Source organism: Eptatretus burgeri, chromosome 11 (genome assembly GCF_056783735.1).
Source record: "Eptatretus burgeri isolate ZD-2024b chromosome 11, Ebu_testis_v1, whole genome shotgun sequence".
Classification (NCBI taxonomy): domain Eukaryota; kingdom Metazoa; phylum Chordata; class Myxini; order Myxiniformes; family Myxinidae; genus Eptatretus; species Eptatretus burgeri.
The window spans coordinates 64,495,868-64,521,319 of record NC_140971.1 but is presented as its reverse complement, the minus strand read 5'-3'; the positions used below and the strand labels follow the sequence as shown (position 1 = coordinate 64,521,319).

The following is a 25,452-nucleotide window of genomic DNA, read 5'->3' as shown; positions in this document are numbered from 1 at the left end:
GGATTCCCATCGAATTGTCTCATTGTGCAGGAAACTTGGGTCACAGGTGCCAAATGTTTGACCATTCTCTGGTAATGTATTTGTTATTCATTAAAAGTACACTGATGTTTACTGATGCCTTTGTTCTGCTTGTGATCTGCAAGTAACTGACAAAGTAATGGAAACTATGCAAATTGTCACTTAATAGGGTGTTGGGCCACCATGTATGGCCTGGATGCACCATGGTGTAGAGTCCACCAACATTTGGAATTCTGGAGGAATGCGGCACCATTCTTCCACGAGAAAATCAATCAACTCACCTGTTCGATGGAGGTAGAAAATGCTGTCTTAGGCATCCCCAGGCAAAAATGCTACAGTTAGAAATATAGCATACGAGAGTAGTACTCTTTTAAACTCCAGTCGTCTGCAGAGAATTATTACAGGAAAGGAATGTTATTTTTGCCTGGGGTTCCATAATGTACTACAAATGCTCAATTGGGTTCAGATCTGGTGACTGAGAAGGCCATGACGTATGGATAACATCAGTGTCATGCTCATCAAAACTGCACGTGCTTTGTGGATGGGGAAATCACGGGGTGGGGGTGGGGGGGTGTCCTCTTGCAGTTATACTGGCCATAATTTGACAACCAGGCCTGCGCAACATTTTTTTCATGACCCGAAGCAAGCTGGGATTTTATTTGCTTAATTAATACATCAGCCACACCTGTATGAAAGCCGTTGCTTGGTTGCCCGTATTTATCCAGATGTTTCCATTTTTACCCCGTGGAGTCTTCCACCCCACGGGGTCTAAGCGCCGCTCGCGTTCTCTCTTTTCTTTTGTGCAGTTCATTTGAATGTCTATTTCTCCATTATTCTTGAACAGAATTTGATGAAAATTGACAGGCATATACTAGACACATGTGCAGGCATTAACTGAGCCCAAAGTGCGATCGTGGCCCTTTGGGCCGAGGAACGGCCCATTTTGGCCCATTTTCTAAAAATTGTTATTTCTCGGTTATTGGTGAACAGAACCGAACCAAATTTAGCAGGTATATTCGAGAGACTATTCCCCAGGCAATAACTGAGCCCAAGGTGCGATTCTGGCCCTTTGGGCTGAGAAACAGCCCTTTCGGCCCATTTTCTTAGTTATTTTAAATTAAAAAAAAATGAAATGTGCTGGGCGATGCAAAATTAAGTCGCAAATGATATGAAACTAGCCTCACTCTTGTGAGGTGTTCTGGTTTCTTTTTCTGATGCGATGAAAATCTTACCAAATTTCAAAACTGTCTGTCGTCCGTGCTATCGCTCACCTGAGAGTTGTACGAATGAACTCCCACGGGGTATGTTCGCAATTCGAACTTGTGTTTTTTTTTTTTTTTGTCCGCTACTTATATGTTCAAGCTCTACTTTTATTTTGAACCTTAGATGAACGTATGTAAAAAGTTCTTTCTCTCAATCGTCTGCTTGAAGGATTACAAACGCAAACTGCTCCTCAGTGTCCTGAGTGGTGTGTTTGCTGCGGATTAGATTATGCTTGTGTGTCCTCAGAACAGTGATCATGTTATCCCACCACCTAATAAATGCACTCATCTTTTCATTTATTTAATTACAGGTATTGAGAGCAGAATAACTGAGGAACAAATGATAATAGAACAACAGATGATCTTGGGCAAAGGGAAAACAGTGGGACAACTACAAATTAATGGATGACATCACAAGGAGAGGAACATACAGGAGGAATGTTGGAATAAGGTCCCAGAAAGAGTAATCAAGCTGAGTGATGTTTGAGGTATTTGTGTTTAAATCTTTTGAGTTGCTGGGTTTTTACTTAGGAAATCTAAAGATTTCATAAGTATATTGATGACTTCCGTCCTCTGTTTGTGTTTGTTTGTTACTTACGAAATCTAAAGATTTCGTCAGTATATTGATGCCTTCCGTGTTTGTTTGTTTGTAGGCACGATAACTCGAGAACAGGTGAAGCTACCAATGTCAAATTACACCACATGATTCAGGAGGGTGGTGGCGAGCGCTGATTACATTTTGGTCAAAATCGGTCAAAGGTCAAGGTCACAGTGAGGTCAAACATCCAAAACATTCGATTTTTGATGGTTTGGTACAGAATCATCTGAGAAACTTCTGGTTTGCGTCGCTACGTTCTCTCGAGACAGCTTTTATTAGACAAGGTCAGTGGTCAAGTTGACCATTTCGTAAGTACCAGTCTATGACTGCTTGTTTGTGTGTTTGTTTGTAGGCACGATAACTCGAGAACGGAAGAAGCTACCAATGTCAAATTACACACGTGATTCAGGAGGGTGATGGCTTGTGCTGATTAGATTTTGGTCAAAATCGGTCAAAGGTCAAGGTCACAGTGAGGTCAAACATTCGATTTTTGATGGTTTTGTACAGAATCATCGTAGAAACTTCTGGGTTGCGTCACTACCTTCTCGAGAGACAGCTTTTATTAGACAAGGTCAGAGGTCAAGTTGACGATTTCGTAAGTACCAGTCTATGACTGCTTGCTTTTGTTGTTGTTTTTTTAAACCACACACAGTGAATGCTTAATATGGGTAGAGCAGTTACAGCACAACAAATTCTAACTTCATCAAGACGATCCAGCTGTGAACACCTAAAAAAAATGTCAATTCGTTACTTTAGATAATCCCATTAGCTACCTCTTAGTAAGTATGCCCCCCGATGCTGGCAGACCTCCACCCTTGCAATGACAATGATAGAGTTTATCATTATATATATATATATATATATATATATATATATATATATATATATATATATATATATATATATATATATATATATATATATATATATATATATATATATCTTCTTCTTCTTCTTTCAGCTGCTCCTGTTCAGGGTCGCCACAGAGCGGATCAACCATCTCCATTTGGCTCTATCCTCCATATCTTCCATTGACACTCCAACCACCCGCATGTCCGCCCTCACCGCATCCATGAACCTCTTCTTTGGCCTTTATCTTCCTGTGCACATGTCCAAACCATCTCAATCTCGCCACTCTCACTTTGTCTCCAAACCGTCCTACCTGCGCTGTCCCTCTAATATGCTCATTCCTTATCCTGTCCATCCTCGTCACTCCCAACGAGAATCGCAGCATCTTTAGCTCTGCCACCTCCAGCTCCACTTCCTGTCTTTTTGTTAGTGCCACCGCCTCCAAACCATACAACATAGCTGATCTCACTGCCGTCTTATATACTTTCCCCTTAACTCTTGCAGCTACCCTTCTGTCACAAATCACTCCTGCAACTCTTCTCCACCCACTCCATCCTGCCTGTACTCTTTTTCACTTCTCTCCCACACTCTCCGTTACTTTGGACAGTTGATCCCAAGTATTTAAACCCATCCACCTTCCCCACCTCAACTCCTTGCAACCGCACCATACCACCACCCTCCCTCTCATTTACGCACATGTACTCCGTCTCACTCCTACTGACTATCATTCCCCTTCTCTCCAGTGCGTACCTCCACCTCTCAAGGCTCGCCTCAGCCTGCTCCCGACTCTCCCTACAGATCATGATGTCATCCGCAAACATCATAGTCCATGGAGGCTCCAGTCTGATCTCGTCCGTCAACCTGTCCATCACCATTGCAAACAGGAAAGGGCTCAGAGTCGATCCTTGGTGCAATCCCACTTTTACCTTAAACCGGTCCGTCATTCCGACCGCACACCTCACCGCTGTCACACTGTCCTCATACATATCCTGCACGATCCTCACATGCTTCTCCACCACTCCCGACTTCCTCATACAATGCCACAACTCCTCTCTTGGCACCCTATCATAAGCTTTCTCTAAATCCACAAACACACAATGTAACTCTTTCTGGCCTTCCCTATACTTCTCCATCAACATTCTCAAAGCAGACATCACATCAGTGGTGCTCTTTCCTGGCATAAACCCATATTGCTGCTCACAAATCGTCACCTCTCCTCTCAACCTAGCTTCCACTATTCTTTTCCACAACTTCATGGTGTAGCTTAACAACTTTATCCCTCCGTAATTTCCACAGCTCTGCACATCACCCTTGTTCTTGAAAATTGGAACCAGTACACTTAATCTCCACTCCTCCGGCATACTCACTTTCCAAGATTTTATTAAACAATCTGGTTAACAACCCCACTGCCATCTCTCCGGAGCATTTCCATGCCTCCACTGGTATGTTATCTGGGCCAACCGCCTTTCCACTTTTCATCTTCTTCATAGCAGTCCTCACTTCATCCTTACTGATCCACCCCACTTCCTGATTCACTATCTCCACCTCTTCCAACCTTCTCTCTCTCTCATTTTCTTCATTCATCAGCTCCTCAAAGTACTCCATCCACCTTCTCAACACACTCTCCTCGCTCGTTAGCACATTCCCATTTACGTCCTTTATCACCCGAACCTGCAGCACATCCTTCCCAGCTCGGTCCCTCTGTCTTGCCAATCGGTATAAATCCTTTTCCCCTTCTTTTGTTTCCAACTTCTCATACAGCTCGTCATATGCCTTTTCCTTTGCCTTTCGCCACCTCTCTTTTTGCCTTTCGACGCCACTCCTTGTACTCCTGCCGACTTTCTTCATCTCTCTGCTATCCCACTTCTTTTTCACCAACCCCTACTTCCTTATACTTTCCTGTACTTCTTCGTTCCACCACAAAGTCTGCTTATCTTCCTTCCTCTGTCCAGATGTCACACCAAGTCCCTTCCTCGCTATCTCCCTCACCACTTCTGCTGTAGTTGCCCAATCATCCCACCCATCTTTACCACCATCCAACACCTGTCTCGCCTCTTCCCTAAATTCCACGCAACAGTCTTCCTCCTTCAGATTCCACCATCTGGTCCTTGGTTCAGCCCTCACTCTCTTCCTCAACCTCACATCCAAAATCATCCTACAGACCACCAATCGATGCTGTCGAGCTACACTCTCCCCTGCCACCACCTTACAGTCTCTATTCTCTTTCAGGTTGCATCTCCTGCTTAAGATGTAATCCAACTGTGTGCACTTTCCTCCACTCTTGTATGTCACCCTGTGTTCCTCCTTCTTCTTGAAATACGTATTTACGACTGCCATTTCCATTCTTTTTGCAAACTCCACTACCATTTGCCCTTCCACATTTCTCTTGTTGAGACCATACCTACCCATCACCTCCTCATCCTCTTTATTCCCTTCCCCAACATGCCCATTGAAATCTGCTCCAATCACAACTCTTTCATCCTTGGATACACTCTCCACCACTTCATCTAACTCGCTCCAGAAATCTTTTTTTTGTCAGAAATCAGAAATCTCCAGAAATTCGTTTTGTTGTCCGCATAATGATTTGGCATAGGTTTTTACGCCGGATGCCCTTCCTGACGCAACCCTGGTCACCTCTTACGACACACAGGGATATGGTACACCTATTCTCACCGGGGCATACTCATTTTGCCGACCTCGGAAGGATGACAGGCTGAGTCAATATATATATATATATATATATATATATATATATATATATATATATATATATATATATATATATATATATATATATATATACATATATATTCAGTGGCCCAACAGGGCTTGAACTCAGGACCTTTTGGGTCCCAAGCCACTGCCCTAACCACTGCGCCAACACCAGGCATACTGGCCATAATTTGACAACCAGGCCTGCACAACATTTTTATACATGACCCGAAGCAAGCTGGGATGTTATTTGCATATATATATATATATATATATATATATATATATATATATATATATATATATATATATATATATATATATATATATATATATATACACACACACACACACATCTTCTTCTTCTTCTTCTTTCGGCTGCTCCCGTTAGGGGTCGCCACAGCGGATCATCCGTGTGATCCGCATAGTGATTTGGCACATGTTTTACGCCGGATGCCCTTCCTGACGCAACCCTGGTCGCCTCTTACGACACAGGGATATGGTACACCTATTTTAACCGGGGTATACACCGGCCCAGTACCCTGGTACTCATTTCGCCGACCTCGGAAGGATGACAGGCTGAGTCAACCCCCTGGTATATTAATTCAGTGGTCCAACGGGGCTTGAACTCAGGACCTTTTGGATCCCAAGCCGCTGCCCTAACCACTGCGCCAACACCAGGCTCATATATATATATATATATATATATATATATATATATATATATATATATATATATATATATATATATATATATATATATATATATATATATATATATATATATATATATACATATATATATATATATACATATATACATACATATATATATATATATATATATATATATATATATATATATTGTTGTGGTTACCAGATTCGCAAACCACCATTCAGGTCCCTTAGGTGAGGTATCTCGGTAAGTGCATGTGTAGTTAGGCCCAAACCCGTTGTCTAGTGGGAATACATGTCATTTATGCGAGCTGCGACTCTTCAGGATAGCCGTTTTTCTTTTACTATCTTTATTTTGGACCAACCGCCACCACCACAACCACAACATCAACCACCAACCACAACACCGCTTCACCACAACCGCCACGACCTTCACGTCACACCTCGCAACCGTAGCATCGCCACCGTTCTTGCCCCGCTGTGGGTACCGGTGTTGGACTCGTGCAGGGCGCACGTTGAACAGCGTGTACAAAATCACGGATTTTGTGCTTCAAAAACGGATCAAAAACGACACACGCCCACTTTTTGCCGTCCAATCGGTGAGCGAGGGGCGATTTGGCCCCGCCTCCAGAACGATCGATATATGCAAATTTGTGGATCAAAAAGCCTTCACGCCCACTTTTTCTCGGGCCAATGGGGAGCGAGGTGAAAGGTCAAAGGGAGGGGGTCAAAGGCGAAGTTACGGGGGGGATAAAAGGACGGTGTTCGTCAGTCAGAAAAAGGAGAACGAAAAGGAGAACGAGAACGAGGAGAAGGAGAACGAGAACGAGAAGGAGTCGGAACAGAGGGGACGAGTGTGGAAGTCTGGAGCCCGAAGCCTGCAGTGGCTGGAGAAGCTGAAGAGAGTCAGACGAGGGGGTGCTCGCGTCGGTGCCAGGAGCTGCACGCCCGAGGGAGGCCGGCAGCGCGACCTGGCCGAGGTGGAGACGCACACCAGGGATAATAAAGATCCTCTATACCCCGAGCATCAGCAACCCCCCTCCTGTTTCCCCCCGCGCTGAGATAGTGCGACCAAGGGGGCCCCGTTCCCACCCCCTACCAGACACCGTTCACGAGGCCCGCGGGTTGCGGGGCCATCGCCGCTCCGCGTCTCATCACCAGACGGGTAGGCCCGACCCGGTCTCGGCCTCAGGCCTGCCTCATTCTTGAGGGTATTTCTTTTCCTTGGTTTTGGGTATGTGTTGTCGGCGCCGTCTGTGAAGTAGAATTGTATAAGTGTTGCCGTGTGCTCGGTAGTCGGTATTAGCTCTGCACTGTGTTTTCACTTTTATATTTGCTTTTTGTGCAAATGGAATTGTGTTTTCTTTTTTTTGTGTGCTTTTGGTGGAATTGTATTTGTGTGCTTCCCGTGTGCCGCGAATAAATGTGCTTTATTGTCGAACTGTTCTCCCGCTTCGCTTCATCTTTTCCCCCATTGAACCCTCATCTTGCTTCACGTAAAGGGTTGGTAGTGGGCTGAATACGCCCGATAATTAATCGAACCGTCGAGGTCGACGATAACACCGCTCGGTTATTCTGATAGTACGGAACGGGTCGCTTAAGTGGCCCGTGTCCGAAGTCGACCTGCGGCGAGGTGCGATCGCCCGGTCTACCCTCCGCGTGGGTACTTAGGTAGGTCGAATTTGGCGAGCAACCGTATCCCACGCGGGGGCTGATTGGCTCGATCGCGGTGAGACCGAAAGGTCCACCCGTGACTGGTTCCCGGCGTTAGTCCGAGAGGGTCATGACTGGATTGTCCGTCCGGTGGGCGACGTGCCGCGATTCGAGTTACGTGGCCGTTCGCACGCCGGCGGGCGCGAAGACCGCAACACTGGTGTCAGGTCGTGCGATACAAATCCATCGCCCTCCTCGCGGCACTGGTATCGGAGAACAGGAAAACGGGCTCTCCTGTCTCCGGCTAAATTCACGGGAATCGGTCCAGGGGTGAGAGAAGCGACCCCCGATTCCCTCCAAATTACGAGCGAGCAAATTAACCCTTCACGAGAAGCAAGATGGCGTCTCAAGGCGAGCGGGAGCCGGGGGTATTAGAAATGTATATGTGTAATAATGTAGAGTCCATGGTCCAGGATGGAATCCCCGAGCAGGAAATGTTGATTGTGCAGGAACACGGACTCGCCCAACTGAACCCAGGGCCCGAGGTGGGTGCGGCAGCGGCCGCGGTGTATGACACCTCCCCCCCCCCTCTCCACCAAGACCCTTCCCCAACCCTTGCCGAAACGGCTCAGCTGAGTGCATCCAACATGGCCCAGCTATGCGCCATGCTGGCGGCAATGAACAAACAAATGAATGAAGTGAAAACGACGATGGATACAAATACAAATGAAATGAAAAACGAAATGAAAGGCATGAACGAAAAGATGGATACAAATACAAATGAAGTGAAAACGACGATGGATGCGAATACACAGCAAATGAGGGAAGAGATGAAAAAGTTCCGGGGTGAGACGCAGAACATGGGCCGATGCCTGCAGGCGGGCATGAAGGCCGTGACAAAGGAAATAATAGGTGAGACAAGGGAGGTAAAGGGTGAAGAGTTGGGAGAGACACGGGAGATAGAAAAAATAGAGGGAAGACTACACGAGGAAGATGGGGTAAGTGACGCGCACACACACACGGAGGTAGTGGAGGATAATGGAGGTGAGCTCGCGGAGCGTGCAGGGACCCGGTGCGAGCACCTGGATGGCCTCCTCCAGGAACGAGGGGAGGGAGTATGCCCCCTTGAGGTGAGTCACGACCAGGTGAGTTCGGTCGTGCTTTGCGAGGTTGAGAGGAGGAGTGCTGTGGACGGGTGCACGGAGAGCTTGGGGGTATAGAGGCCCCGGAGACCCTTGTGGGGACACGAATCCCCAGTGTGGTTGTCCCTGTGTGTGTGGTGCAAGGTGTGAGTGCGGCACCGTGTGTGGAAGCGACCCCGTGTGTGGAAGCGACCCCGTGTGTGAGTGGTGTGGTGGCGATGGTGCCAGAGTGCGTGCTTCCCAGCACGCCGGGTGTGGATGGGGCACCGTGTGTGAGTGAGGCTGTGTGTGTGAGTGAAACGGCCAGTATGAGTGAGGCACCACGTGTGAGTGGTGTGGTGGCGATGGTGCCGGAGTACGTGCTTCCCAGCACGCCGTGTGTGGATGAGGCACGGAGTGTGAGTGAGGGACCGCGGGTTAGTGCCCCCGCGTGTGTGGGTGAGGCACCGTGTGTGGAAGAGACCGCGTGTGTGAGTGTCGCCGTGTGTATGAGTGAGGTACCGCGGGTGAGTGTCCCCGCGTGTGTGGATGAGGAACGGAGTGTGAGTGAGGCACCGCGGGTTAGTGCCCCCGCGTGTGTGAGTGAGGCACGGTGTGTGGATGAGGCACCGCGGGTGAGTGTCCCCGCATGCGTGAGTGAACGGCCGTGTGCAAGGTCGCTGTGTGCAAGGGAGACCGTGTGTGTGAGAGAGCGGTATGAGAGGGAGATGTCGGTCGGCATGCGGGAGCACGCAGCCGCGTCTCCCCGTGTGAATGTGATGGAGTGGACTGTGTGCGTCGTGACACGCAGGTATGCGTGTGTGGAATGGAGGCGACGACGGCGACATGACAGGAAAGAAAGCCGAGTAGCGGCTGTAGTTGTTTCGGGGACCGTACCGGGTTCACCCAGCAGTGAGCACGCGGTCCGTGCTGTGCAACGCACGAGACCACCACGTGCTCGCTTGCGAGAGTGAAGTCCCGGTCCGGAAACGCACGCGGTGGATTTGCCGATCCCGCGGACGGACAAAGTTTAGGCAGGTAAATGGATTTGGACCGGACGGGTTCTCCACGCGATCGTGTGTGTTAAGCTCCAACGGGCAAAGCACATGTGTTCGCGTGGGGAACCCCTCGAGACGTGGGGCTTGTTTTTTTTTTTATGCGCACGGTGACGTCATGGCTGCACGTGGGGTTGGAATCCGGCAGGAGGGGTATCTCTGCCGGATGGTCCCGTCCAAGGAGGGACGAGGAACACGTGCAGCTGCATGACGTCACGGGTAGGTGCAAAGTGCGCGAGCTCTGAGTTGCCGCGCAGGTGCTGCGCATGGGAAAAAAAAAAAGCAAGCTTCACTTTCGGGTGTACAGGATTCCTGGGCAAGGGGTGGAAGACCCCCTTACCAGGGCACAGGATGGAAACTAGTTAGGGGGAAGGGTTAGCTTAGTTAGACCGGCTCCATGGGGCAGGGGTAAGTCCTCATGGGGCCCGTGGAATGGATTAGTTAGAGGGATTGTAGCGAGATTTAGCTTAGCTACGTAGTGTTAAAAGGAACGTGCTACTAGTTTAAGGGACGACGTGGGAGCACGAGTTAGTTAGGGGATGCAGATAGAAGGATGGCAGAGTTCAGCGGTGAGTGTGTTGAAGAGTTGGTGAGTGAAGTGGAAGCATGTGCTTGGTGAGTGAGTGAGGCCAGCGGGTCTGTGTGAGTGGAGCGAATGGGGACTGCATGGTGCGATGAGTGATTGGGGGGAGGAGTGACTCCCGCCCAAGGGACCCCGGGGTCAGTGTAGATTGAGTTAGGGGGTTAGTCAAATTGAAAAATGGAGGTCGTTTTGCTGTTGGTGGGAAAGTAGGCTCGAGACCCATTTGGAGGGGTGCAGGAGCCCTGTTGACGGGCTTGGGAGCGTGGCTGCGAAAGTTGAGTATCGCTGAGTGGGTACCCCGGGCACCAGGCTAGTCGGCCGCGGTAGGCCAAGGGCCCATGGGGGGCCGGGATAGAGTAGTGGGCACGGGTGCGCCTGCTTGGTGCGGGGGCCCGGGGCGCCATTAGCCGCGTGGGCAGTGTTGTGGGCACGGGTGACCCTCGGAAAGGGGCCCGGGAGGCCGGCCTGCCACGTGTGCGTTTCAGGGGAGGTGCCATGGGGGGCACTCCCCGGTGTTAGGGAGCTGGTAGGCTCGGAGGCAGTGTAGTGCCCGGGGGTGCCATAGCGGGAGATTCGGCAGAGGGTCGTGCCTGCCAAAGGGAGCCACGTGTCCCAGCCAGGAGACCGTGTGAGGGCACGGAGAGAAAATTGGGGGGCGAGGCCCGAAATTGTGAGGACACCAACACAGGCGACGGGAATCTGGGTTGTTAGAACCAATAGTTTAAGCGAGAGGCGCTTGTTGAAAGCCCCGGGGTAGTTTAACAGTTAAATGGTTAGGGTAGATTAGGAGATGTACCCCTCCGCACCATCCATCCCCTCGCTGTCGTTGTGGGCCGCTGGACCCACTTGGTGTTAAGATCGCCGAACTCTGGGGAGGCCATTCTGAGGCTTCGTTGGGCCTCGACACAGGATGTTAGCTCTCCCTTATTCCCCTCCGGGAAGGGAACGTAGGGGTTGGGAGTAGGCTAGGTGACAGGATAGGTTAGCCGAACAAGGACGATAAAGGGGGTTAGGGGACGATTTATAGTGGGGAAGTAAAAATAAAAACAACAAAAAAATAAGTTGGGGCTAAATTGGGGTTTGACAAATTAAGGGAGTGGGTATGTACAGTGACAGGCAAAGGCGATAGGTGGGAGGGAGACAGGTAGGTAGGTCCGAGCCCACCTTCCAAGTGGCCAGCACCACCGCACTCCCTCCACCAACCTCCACTGAACGGCAAAAGCTGGCCAGCTTCATCTGCTGGCTGTTTTCTGCAAGGCCTGTGTCATCGGCTGGTCGTGTTTGTCTTCGAGGCGGAGGCCGGCCAACTTCATCGGCAGCTGTTGTTTTGCTGCAAGGCCTGTGCCATCGGCTGGCCGTGTTTTGCTTCAAGGCCTGTGCCGGCCACTTCGTCTGCAGCTGTGGTACTTCAAGGCCTGTGCCGGCCAGTTCATCTGCCCGCTATGTTTGCCTGCAGCGGCCTTCTTCTGCGGGCTGTGTTTGCCTGCTCACCTTTGCCATGCCATGCCCACTGCCCACGTTCACCAGCCCCGTTCAATTTTTGCTTTGCCCCCCCCCCCCCCGTTCATTTCCATGTGCGCCAGGATCGTAAAAGCAACAGTTTGCAAGCTGCAAGAACTGCCCTGTTGGCAGCTACAACACGGGCCTGCAGTGGCAGCCCGTGCACCGTGTTTGTGTCCATGCATCCATTCGTTGTGCTCATTGCGTGTGCCACTTGAGCTAGCACGGAGACTGCGTTTGTGCAGCCCATGCACCGTTGTGGTTCACTGCATTCAGTTCAAACCGTTCATGCATCCATTCGTTGTGCTCATTGCGTGTGCCACTTGAGCTGGCACGGAGACTGCGTTGTGCAGCCCAAGCACCGTTGTGGTTCACTGCGTTCAGTTCAAAAGGGAAGGCCTTGGACTGCGTGTGAGCAGCCAGCCACGTTCCCTGTCACCTGCATTGTTTGAGCCAGAGACTGCATGTGGGCAGCCTGGCTCCCTGCTAACTGCTTTTCTTTGCAGAGTTCAGTGATCCTGGGCCATGGTTTAGTGTAAAATTTGTAAGTTAAGGTTAAGATGTACTGTAAATATGAGTGCGCCCCCGGCATGTCTGTCCTAGCGCCCGCAATTTTATTTAAGTCGTCCGTGTGAGTGAGTTTGTTTAGATAGTTACGCAGCCCTCAGGTTATTTATTTTGGGGACACGAATACCATGAATGTCGCACTCAGGGATCCGTAGGTAAAATGTACTAGGGGAAAACTACACATGATGGCACACGAAAATTTGACGACTCGGGACGAGTCTGTAAAAAGGGAAGGGGGTAGTGTTGTGGTTACCAGATTCGCAAACCACCATTCAGGTCCCTTAGGTGAGGTATCTCGGTAAGTGCATGTGTAGTTAGGCCCAAACCCGTTGTCTAGTGGGAATACATGTCATTTATGCGAGCTGCGACTCTTCAGGATAGCCGTTTTTCTTTTACTATCTTTATTTTGGACCAACCACCACCACCACAACCACAACATCAACCACCAACCACAACACCGCTTCACCACAACCGCCACGACCTTCACGTCACACCTCGCAACCGTAGCATCGCCACCGTTCTTGCCCCGCTGTGGGTACCGGTGTTGGACTCGTGCAGGGCGCACGTTGAACAGCGTGTACAAAATCACGGATTTTGTGCTTCAAAAACGGATCAAAAACGACACACGCCCACTTTTTGCCGTCCAATCGGTGAGCGAGGGGCGATTTGGCCCCGCCTCCAGAACGATCGATATATGCAAATTTGTGGATCAAAAAGCCTTCACGCCCACTTTTTCTCGGGCCAATGGGGAGCGAGGTGAAAGGTCAAAGGGAGGGGGTCAAAGGCGAAGTTACGGGGGGATAAAAGGACGGTGTTCGTCAGTCAGAAAAAGGAGAACGAAAAGGAGAACGAGAACGAAGAGGAGAACGAGAACGAGGAGAAGGAGAACGAGAACGAGAACGAGAAGGAGTCGGAACAGAGGGGACGAGTGTGGAAGTCTGGAGCCCGAAGCCTGCAGTGGCTGGAGAAGCTGAAGAGAGTCAGACGAGGGGGTGCTCGCGTCGGTGCCAGGAGCTGCACGCCCGAGGGAGGCCGGCAGCGCGACCTGGCCGAGGTGGAGACGCACACCAGGGATAATAAAGATCCTCTATACCCCGAGCATCAGCAACCCCCCTCCTGTTTCCCCCCGCGCTGAGATAGTGCGACCAAGGGGGCCCCGTTCCCACCCCCTACCAGACACCGTTCACGAGGCCCGCGGGTTGCGGGGCCATCGCCGCTCCGCGTCTCATCACCAGACGGGTAGGCCTGACCCGGTCTCGGCCTCAGGCCTGCCTCATTCTTGAGGGTATTTCTTTTCCTTGGTTTTGGGTATGTGTTGTCGGCGCCGTCTGTGAAGTAGAATTGTATAAGTGTTGCCGTGTGCTCGGTAGTCGGTATTAGCTCTGCACTGTGTTTTCACTTTTATATTTGCTTTTTGTGCAAATGGAATTGTGTTTTCTTTTTTTTGTGTGCTTTTGGTGGAATTGTATTTGTGTGCTTCCCGTGTGCCGCGAATAAATGTGCTTTATTGTCGAACTGTTCTCCCGCTTCGCTTCGTCTTTTCCCCCATTGAACCCTCATCTTGCTTCACGTAAAGGGTTGGTAGTGGGCTGAATACGCCCGATAATTAATCGAACCGTCGAGGTCGACGATAACACCGCTCGGTTATTCTGATAGTACGGAACGGGTCGCTTAAGTGGCCCGTGTCCGAAGTCGACCTGCGGCGAGGTGCGATCGCCCGGTCTACCCTCCGCGTGGGTACTTAGGTAGGTCGAATTTGGCGAGCAACCCTATCCCACGCGGGGGCTGATTGGCTCGATCGCGGTGAGACCAAAAGGTCCACCCGTGACTGGTTCCCGGCGTTAGTCCGAGAGGGTCACGACTGGATTGTCCGTCCGGTGGGCGACGTGCCGCGATTCGAGTTACGTGGCCGTTCGCACGCCGGCGGGCGCGAAGACCGCAACAATATATATATATATATATATATATATATATATATATATATATATATATATATATATATATATATATATATATATATATATATATATATATATATATATATATATATATATATATATATATATATATATATATATATATATATATATATATATATATATATATATACATATATACACATATACACATATACACATATACACATATACACATATACACATATACACATATACACATATACACATACATTCACGAGGTATGTTCATAAAAAATACTCGTATCCAGATACAACAAACTTACACTAATCTCCTTCAAAGTAGTCCCCTTGGGCTGCCACACACTTCTCCCAACGGTTCTGCCACTGTCGGAAGCAGCACTGGAACGCCTCTTTTGGGATGGCGCGCAGCTGGTCCATCGCATTCCGCATGATGTGTTCTCTGGACTGAAATCTGGTCCCTTTCAGGGGCATTTTCAGCTTGGGGAAAAGCCAGAAGTCACACGGAGCCATGTCGGGAGAGTAGGGAGCCTGACGAAGCACCGGTGTGTTGTGTTTGGCCAGGAAACTCTGTATCAAATGTGAAGAATGGGCGGGTGCGTTATCGTGATGGAGCTTCCAATTGACAGCTGCCCACAGGTCCGGCCGTTTGCATCACACAGCGTCACAAAGGTGACGCAGTACCTCTTGGTAGTACTCTTTAGTGATGGTTGTGCCGTGTGGTGCGAACTCGTGATGAACCACACCACTGGAGTCAAAGAAGACAGTCAGCATGACTTTGACATTGCTGCGGACCTTCCTTGCTTTTTTTGGCCTCGGGGATGTTGGATGCTTCCATTGTGATGACTGGAACTTGGTTTCTGGGTCGTACCCATAAACCCAGGTCTCATCGCCAGTGATCACTGTGTTGAAGAAGTTGGGATCGCTGTTCACAGTCTCCAGCATGTCCTGTGCGATCTCCAAACGGAGTTGCTTCTGCTCGATCGTTAGCAGCTTTGGCACGAACTTCGCTGAGATTCTCCTTAAGCCCAAATCCTCAGTCACAATGGAATGAACGGATCCAATGCTTATGCCCACCTCATCTGCAAGTTCTCTGATCATGATTCAACAATCCTGCATCAGCAGGGTCCTCACTTGATCAATGACGATCTCATTTTGCGATGTTGAGGGCCTACCAGAACGTACTTCACTTTCCACTGATGTGTGACCATCTTGGAAGTGGTTGTACCACTCTTTTATCTGTGTGGTGCCCATTGCTTTGTTCCCAAAGGCCTGTTGAATCTTGTGGATCGTTTCCACTTGGGAATCGCCAAGCTTTACACAAAATTTGATGCAGTAGCCTTGTTCAAGTTTTTCTGCCATTTTTTTCAAAAACGAAAATCCAACCGCGCTCACTTACACTTCCTCACTCATCGGCGGTCTGTCGGCGACTGACAGCTTCTGCAGGCGGGAAAATATTCACGCATACGAATTAGGATCGCCTACATACGTGCACCAAACCACGCCTCCCTAGCTTCATTTGTTTACGCACGAAAAATTATGGTTGGATACTTTTTGAACACACCTCATGTGTATATATATATATATGTATATATATATATATATATATATGTATACATATATATGTATACGTATATATGTATACGTATATATGTATATATGTATACGTATATATATATATGTATATATATATATATGTATATATATATATATGTATATATGTATATATATATATATATGTATATATATGTATATATATATATATATGTATATATATATATATATGTATGTATATATATATATATGTATATATATATATATGTATGTATATATATATATGTATATATATATATATATGTATATATATATATATGTATATATATATATATGTATATATATATATATATGTATATATATATATATATGTATATATATATATATATGTATGTATGTATATATATATATATGTATATATATATATATGTATGTATATATATATATATGTATATATATATATATGTATATATATATATATGTATATATATATATATATATATATGTATATATATATATATATGTATATATATATATATATGTATATATATGTATATATATGTATATATATGTATATATATATATATATATATATATATATATATATATATATATATGACACGCATACAATGAGAAGTACTTTGAGTGTGTGCTGAAAAATTTACATTGAATAAGAAATAGATTAATTGTGATGAGTGTGGATAGCCTGAAAATAATTTTGGTGATGAAATGAGTGGCATGGTTTGAAGTATCTGTAACCATTCTTTAGATACTCACAGAAATTTAGACATAGATTCATTGAAGGTATGGTTTGCAGTTGGGTAAAAGCTGTCTTGCAAGTGATTGCAGTTAGTCTTGATGAGCGATAACGTTGACCCGAGCAGAGAAGTTCAAAAATGTCGTGCGCTGGGTGGAATTCATCTCGGACGACAGCTGGCATTACTCTGTGATTGTATCACCAGCTTGTTCTGAAGTTAAGATGATAGATATTGGTTAATTTGCCAACTTACACATTTGGTTCGACCTCAATTCTTTAAAATAAAGCAAGTGGCATGATCTTTGTAACTGGCTTGTCATCAAAGCATGAATGCGATGATCAGACTACGAAGGAAGATCCTTACATCCTGAGTAATTGGGTGATGAGGGATTGTGTATGTTCAGCAAATTGACGCGTCCCTCTGCATTTCTTGTTGTTCCCATTAAGGTCTTTCTTGGCCATGACCTTTGTCTGTTGTAAGCTTGCTTATACTGTACGTTTAACAAAACACCAGGGAAATGAAGCTGCAGAAAGTAACTTTCTCCATCAGTGGAATTTCACACACCTCAAGAATCATGGTGTAGAATTCTGGGTCAGACTGTGATCAATCTATGGTCTGTGCAACAAGAGGTTTTATTTTCTGCATCCGCAAAAGCAGAAAAATTGCAAAACTTAACAGGGCCCAAAAGGCTTTAACTACCTTGGCATTCTGAGCCCACACAATCCATTTTCTCTGTTTACTGCACGTTCTTGCTGGTGTCAGCTTATGACTAATGCCAAGAGAGCTGTGTGGCACAGGGAACCACTCCTTTTGGTGAAGACGTACTATTTTGATAAGTTGGCTCATGAAATTTTGTATCTGCATGTGTTGGACGATACAGAAGGGCTTCCTGAAACTGGTTTGTCCATTTACACACGGTCATTGGTTGGGGAGGGGGACGGCCAGCTGGCAGGATTGCAGCACACTCACCTGACTTGTTTAGCCTTGGTTGGAATTTTAGCCCAGCTGTAAACTGCTACCCTGGTATTTTTCAGGCATGGCAATGCATCATTGCATGTGCAATTCCTTGTGTGGACATTAAACTGTGCGTCGCATCTGCTAGCATTACATGGTGGGTGGTAAAGATCCCAAAGTGTTCATCATAAAGAGGAGGCAAGCAACCGCCTGTGCCCCGAACAGATGACAAATTCCTGCTCTAACTTCTGGGGAGGGGAGGGGGGGGCACTGCATCAGGGGCACAGCCATACCCCCAGCAAATGATGCAATCTGCGGCCATGTGCTTCATACGAAATAATAAGAAGATTGGCCGGAGGTTATTTTGTTAGATTGTATGCATACTCCGTATCCTTCCCTCAGCCCGACAAATTAAGCGGTGTGATCTCACTTACCCTGTGCTTAATGTTGAGTGGTATCTCAAATGACATCAGTGATGGCCATTAAACGTTTGAAACCGTCTGCTTTAACAATCATTTCATTCCTTTTAATACCTCACAAGTCGAATGTGCCAACCATTAGTTAAAAGCTTACTCTGACAAAGAATCTGGGAATTACTTTCTCCTGACAATAATATAGAAAAGGTCAGAATTTATAATTTTCCCAAAAGAAGGCGTTGACTTGTCCTTAATCGTGTAACTCTGGGCGAATCACTTTCGCCCTGATTGTTTTGAGAACCGGTCAGATTATATGGCTTATCTGGCTTTTGAAATGGTCTGAAAAAAAATAAGGAAAAAAAAAATCACCAAAACAGATCAGCCATGTTCGGTAACCTCAGATTATGTTTTGTAAAAGGAAAAAATAAACAAAATTGCACAGAACGTATTGTCGACCAACTTGGTTTGTCCAGGGAAGCTATTTTATTGTACGATTTGAAGAAAACTGGACAAATGAGGGAAAAGGACGATAAATATTTGCTTTTACGATCATAAGTGCCCCCATCCCAATGATGGGTAGACAGCAGCTGTTGCTCTTTGCTGATCTGGAAATTGCTAGATGCTGGTGTGATAAATGTAGCATGTCCTTTAAAATATCAATCTCACTCTGTTGCTCTAGTGGAGCAACAAACAAACCCACCTATTTCCTTGGTCATCCACTGGAAGCGGTTGTCACTTGAACATCTAACCTCACCGTCAGCCATGGCCTTTCTGCGCTGACCACATAGCCAAGCTGGTCTTCAAAGGCAGCTGCAGACGGACTATCTTCCATCATCCAGAGCCATTCCTTGAAAAATCAGAACCACTTACAGCCTACAAGGCCTTTGTCCACAGCTGATAAATGGAGTACTGCTTATGGAGGAAGAATATGGGCTGGTGCCCCAGCATCACATTTTTCTCTCCTTTATTTGGTGGAATCTCCCACAATGAGGCTGAAGCACAAGGTCTGTTGCTCCAACATTGCATTCAGGTTGGTGGTAACTCGGGGAGGAAACGTGGCAACCAGCAAGTAAGATCATTGGGTTGGATAGGATTAATGGGGGTACAATGTATTGCAGATATAGGGACAGGATGACGTGAGATGGTGGTCCACTACTTTCTTGAAGTTTTGGAAAGGCAGTGGGATTGTGAAAACACAAACATGAGAAAGGAGGACCAAAAGAGTGGTGGTGTGCAGCAAGCCTCCATTTGGGGGTTTTAACTAGGAAGGCATTATGGAAAGAACACGAGCTTCCTGGAGTTTCAAGAGAAGGACATATGGCTGAGACAGTAGAGGGAGCTAGACCGGAGGAGGTGGTGGCTAACACAAAGGCCATCGACATGCCTGCGATGTCAGTGCAACAGGCCTCGTTCTTCCATCTCAATCCAGGAGATGCCAGTAATATGTAAACTGCCTTCCATTTATAACTGTGAGCTTTTCTTCTTCTGCTATCCCTTCCTACACCCATTCCTCTTACCTGCAATCTCTCCTCTGTCTGTTACTTTTTGTTCATCCACCTGATTATGCCTGGTGTTGACTTAATGGTTAGGGTGGTGGGCCTGGGATCATTGGGTCCTGAGTTCAAATCCCACCTGGTTGTTAAATCAATACCAGGTGGGGTTGACTCGGCCTGTCATCCTTCCGAGGTCGGCAAAATGAGTACCAGCTTGCTGGGATGATTGAGCCATTCAAGTGTCCTGCGTTGGAGTGGCAACCCGTCCAGGATTGTACCTAATATCCCAGGGGACTGTCTCGGCAGCACCGACGCTCTGAACAGGGTATTGTCCCAATGGAAGGATGGATCCACCTGATTGTTCTGTGTCTGCTTGATTCACACTCTCATTCTGTTACTCTTGTCCTCTGTCATCTTGCTATTCCATGAGTCTTGATATTATTGGTAAATGGTAACAAAGAAGCTCCATTGCTTTATGTTCTTTAAGTAGTTTTGTTGCAGTTTCTGAACTATTCCTACAAACAGTCTTAATATGTTCTCACTGCTGTTTGCTTTCGACAACAAAAAATGAACCGATCATGGTGGCATAAATATGTTGGAGTACAAATGGATACCTCCTTACGCATTGAGTTGTACATCCACGGTGGAATGTGGAGCAAAACATCTGCCTTGGTCCCCTTTTTACGAATCAATATTAATCTTAAAAGCAATGCACACTGAAATCAGGTGGCAATCGTCCATTTTTAAAAAAAAATTTTTGCACTTTTTAGCAACGCTGTTTTGTTGTTTGTTTCTTATTTGTTTAAACAATTGCCAATAATCCTGCAGCCACTCTCCTCCTCCTCCTCCTCCTCCTCCTCCTCCCCCTCCTCCTCCATTATTTATTATTTATTATTACAATGTATTTGTGCCTTTCTTTTTAGGTTGGGGTAAACCTTTTGCTATTTTTCTATACATAATATGTCGATGAAGAGGCCTTGTATGTGTTGTTTGAAGTGTACCATTCTGCGTTCCACAGAGTAGGCCTTCTCCCATCCTTTTTGGTTGATTACTCCTGCTTGTTTTGCAGATGATTGTACCGTCACTCGACTCTACCTTTTCCTGCACAAGTTTTGGTTCTTCACATCAATTTACTACCTTGGAAACTGGTTGTTCATTTTGGTTAGTAACGGCCTCCATTGATGTACTGAGTGTTGAATGCCATCAGTTTCTTCCGCCATTTCGGATTTTTTTTTCCAAGCTTGTCAGCTTGGTGTGCATTGGGAGCGAAGCATTCCCAAGATAATTGTCTCCTTGCTTCTCAGCAGGATGAAGCCGGGCGGCTCGGATGAGGCTTTTAATAGCTGCTTTGTAGGGGCTGTAAGGAGTCTTTTGAGAATTGTGTCTGTGCCCTAATCAAGGAAATTTGCTGTGTGGTGGTTGAAGTGCTATTTGTTTTGCTCTTGGGGAGGTGGCGTCCTTGCGGGATGATGACAGCACCTTATTCTAGATCTTTACAAAATGCTGATTTATTTTGCTTCTGCAGCAATTATTCCTTGCTGTCCATCGGTGGAGATTTGTGCTTGCATGACATCCCATGGACACATGGCATGTACAAATGGCAAATTTTGAGGAAGGATGATTGGCTTGGCATTTACAAAGAGAATGCAGAGACACCAAATAATAATCTCTATTTTTATCTCACCTGGAATGTAGTGCCATGGAGCTTATGGGATGTCCCGTCAGTCCTTCCGTACACAAATACTTGCAACTTCTTCTCTGAAACCATACACACAATTTTGATGAAACGACCACAACATTTATCACCCGTGGTGTCCCAAAGTTTGTTCACGGGATAAAAAAAAATTTGGGGCCACTACCCCCTCCCTCCCTCCCCCCCCCCTACCTGCCAATGAGGTATTTGCTTTCTTCGAAACGACATACACAATTCCAATGAAACTTGACTACAACCTTCAGGTCAGGTATGGGAGCATGCGCTGGAGCAGCGCGTCGCTGCGTCCACTTTCTGCCGATACTCCAGGGGCCTCCATCTGGCCATTCCCCAGGCAGATGCCTGGCCCATCCCCATCTTCTTGAGATTCTGATCAATCTGCTGCAACTGAGGCATGTGGTCAGCCCATTGGCCTCCTCCACTCATGAGGATCCCTTGCTGAGAGAATCTGGTGAGCAGGATCAGTGTCAGGAAAACGAGTCACGTGTCCATACAGCTGCAGCTGACTTTCACGGACAATGCAAGTAACAAATCTCATTTGAGTCTCTCTTAGCAACCGCTCATTGGACGCAAAGTCTAACCAGCGATAGCCAAGGATTCTCCGAAGAGACCTGTTACCAAAGGAATTAAGTATCTGTCTCAGATCCCTGGTCAGAGTCCACGTCTCACATCCATAGAGTAAAACTGGAAGCACCAAGGACCTGAAGACTCGGACTTTCATCCTCCTGCACAAGTTCCGACAATTCCATACCCCATGATCCAGTGACTCCATGTCTCCCCAGGCCTGACCCATACGTCTATTGATCTCTGGCTCAGTCAGCAGAGACATGATACGTGATCATGTCTACAACCTTCATGACCTATGATGTATCAAAGTGTGTTCATGATATGAGAAAAATTGGGATCTAAGGTGGTGTAAAGGGGGGGGGGGTTCCCCCAAAATATGTATTTGCTTTCTTCTCCAGGACTGCACACAATTTTGATGAAACTTAACCATAACCTTCATGACCCATGATGTATCAAATTTTATTCACACCATTAAAAAATTTGAGGTCTCAGGGTTCTACGTTGGGGATTGCATCCACAAAATATGGATTTGCTTTCTTTTCTGAAACCGCGCACAATTTCGATGTAACTTGACCACAACCTTTATCACCCATGATGTACCAACGTTTGTTCACACCATTAAAAAGTCGAGGTCTTAGGGGGTTTATAGGGGGGTTCCCCCCGAAATATGGATTTACTTTCTTTTCTGAAGCCACACGCACAATTTCGGTGAAGCGACCACAGCCATTATCAACCGTAATGTACCAAGGTTTGTTCGTAGCATTAAAAAAAAATCGAAGAGGTATTTACTTTCTTCTCTGTTCCATATTTTGTTGGTCATCCATGCCTACCAGTGGTTCCCTGGTTATCTTATCCAGCCGCTACCAGTTGAGCGCCCAGGGGTATTGCCCCCATGTTTATTGTTGTTTGCTTTGGTGTCCTCACTTTACTGCAAGTCTCTCCTCCTTCACTCCCAATTCAGGTTTTTCTTATCGGAATGACTGTATCGTGCCTCAAGAGACGCAGTTCACCTATTGAGAAGGCACTGGAAGATTATGATAGCGATGAGGAGCCTCTTCATATGTGATTTTTTTTTTTAGCTCACCTGGATCTTGGTTCTGGGGAGCTCATGGGATGGCGTGCCATCCGTCCTTCTGCCTGTCCTTCCATCCACAAATACTGGCAACGTCTTCTTTGAAACTGCACATACAATTTCAATGAAGCTATACCACAACGTTCATCACTGTGTATGTACCATAGTTTGTTCATGACAATAAAAAAATCAGGCCCTGATTGTGTCGATATGGGTTTCTCCTTCAAAATATGTATTTGCTTTCTTCTCCAAAACTACACACACAATTTCGATGGAATTTGACCACAACCTTCATCACCCGTGATTTTCCAATGATTGTTCACACCATTAAAAAAAAATTGGGGTTTAAAGGTGTCTACGTTGGGGGGAGTTGCCCCCCAAAAGAGGTATTTGCTTTCTTCTCTGAAATCGCACACAATTTTCATGAAACTTAACCACAACCTTTATCACCTGTGATGTGGCAATGTTTGTTCACGCCATAAAAAAAATTAATCCATAGATATTTACTTCTCCGTTACATATTTTGAGAGTCATCCATGCCTACCAGTGTTTGACTGGTTATCTTGTCCAGCCACGACCAGGTGAGCACCCAGGGGTATTGCCCCTATAATTCTAAAACAAAACTTTTTTGACGCGAGCTGGACATTTTGTATGATTCGCTGATCAGGAAGTATTTGTGTGTAAGGTGGTGGTGAGAGGGGGGTTGGGTGGGAGGAGAGGGTGGACACGAAGTGTCTCCAGAGTTGTGAATGTAATCGTGGCGATTTCGGTGAACACAAAACCCTTCGCCATGTACTGCTGAAGAGATTGATTTGTACTCGCACCACTTGCTTATATGGCACACATGCCAAACCATTAACCATGGTACTTTTCTTATCGAGGGATACCTCTTCTGTGCTTGTGAAGTGGATCATGTGCTTTAGGCCATCGTGCACCCTCTGTTTGGTGTCCCAGGGACCTCGATCCTGACTTTCAAATGGCACTATCTTTTTCTGACATCTGCATCCATGTACAGCAAGTTTGGCTGTCGATTTTCTAAACGATTCTGATCTGTAGAATGTTTATTTTCCCCCTTCCATAATTTGACCTTCAAAATTGCTTTGCTGTGAAGAAATTTAACAAAACACCAATGTGTAATACTCTGGCAATATGATTTCTTTGTTGCAGTTCCACGAGGGAAAAGTCCCAGATGGGATGTTATATGCTGAGCTTTTCATTATCCCATGTTGTTTGCAAATCCTCCTGCTGCCTTTGCGGTTATCAGCGATTATTGGTTGTGGTTTACTATTTTCTATTCTGTGAAAGGCATGGCTGGTGTTTGGCATGCAAATATGCTTTAGCGATGTGTGTACGATTTGCCTTCGGAAATTATGTTGTCGTGGGGGTAGGCTGGACTTGTTTTCATGTTTTTATTTATTTCATTGATTTGTTTAAAAAGAAACTTTTTTTGGAAAGAAATTTTATGTTTTGAAGGTATTGTGGGATCTCATGAATATTTGTGAATTTATTTTCCTGTGAATAAACTTCCATTCAAAATTGACTTTAGTGCATTGACAAATCGAGAAGCCAGGTGGTGCCCAGCATACCTTTGAGCAGTCTCGTCTTCATTACATTCCTGACTCGATGATAAACTATCAGATTTCCTTTTTTGCAGGTGGGGAGTTGCATCAAAATGTAACCTGTGGATGGACGTTAAGCCGTTTGTCCTGACTGCTGGCATTAGTCGGTGGACCGAAATATACCACGTTGTCCTTTTTTTTTTGTCTGTCAACGCTCATGGAAGAGTCGGAACACTGAACGAATCAGGACGCAAGAGGACAAAAGGAACAGTGGAGAGAGACGGGGCGGGGGGGGGGGATACCAACAGCAGAGTTGAAGGCCAAATTGAGGGAGACTGAGGAATAATGGCAGGAAAGGACACGTGGAGTAGACAAGATGGATACAAAATGAAACTCTCAGGAAGGAAAAACTGGAAATTTTAAAGGGGGAAGGCTTGGGGGTATGGTGAGGGTGTTAATGAGTGCATAAACGATCATGGTTTTTGGATGGGAGATTATCTGAGATTGTGCTGAACAGATGTCTTGAAGACCTAGAGGGAGGAGTGGGATTAAAGAGTGTGGGAGTTTGTTCCAAAGGCAGGAAAAAAAGGGGAATGAAAGAGTGACTGTGAGAAACAATTCTTGATTTTGTCAGCTCCTCCAGAAGGGTGTTTTGGTGGACCTTGAGTGCCCTGAGGAAATATTGTGGGGACAGATCACAGAGAGAGTGCGGGGGGGGGGGGGGCAATGCCTGAGATCACCTCCAAGGCAATATCACCTCCAAAAGACCTTGGCTTCTTTACGTTCAAGAGACATCACCTCAAATAATTGAGGACATTTCGTTTTAGATAGTTGTTGAT

The 25,452-nt window shown here is 46.4% G+C and overlaps 1 protein-coding gene across 3 annotated transcripts in view; it reads left to right on the top strand.

Moving 5' to 3' along the window:
- LMBRD1 (LMBR1 domain containing 1) overlaps nucleotides 1-24,594 on the top strand; it is a 188,590-nt gene extending 163,996 nt beyond the window's left edge. For all 3 annotated transcript variants that reach the window (XM_085846692.1, XM_085846693.1, XM_085846691.1), the window contains 2 exons: nucleotides 20,774-20,865; nucleotides 22,944-24,594. In XM_085846692.1, the coding sequence (XP_085702818.1) occupies nucleotides 20,774-20,865; nucleotides 22,944-23,048 (197 nt within the window). In that variant the 3' untranslated portion in view covers nucleotides 23,049-24,594. The remainder of the gene's footprint in view (nucleotides 1-20,773; nucleotides 20,866-22,943) is intronic.
- The last annotated feature ends 858 nt before the right edge of the window (nucleotides 24,595-25,452 follow it).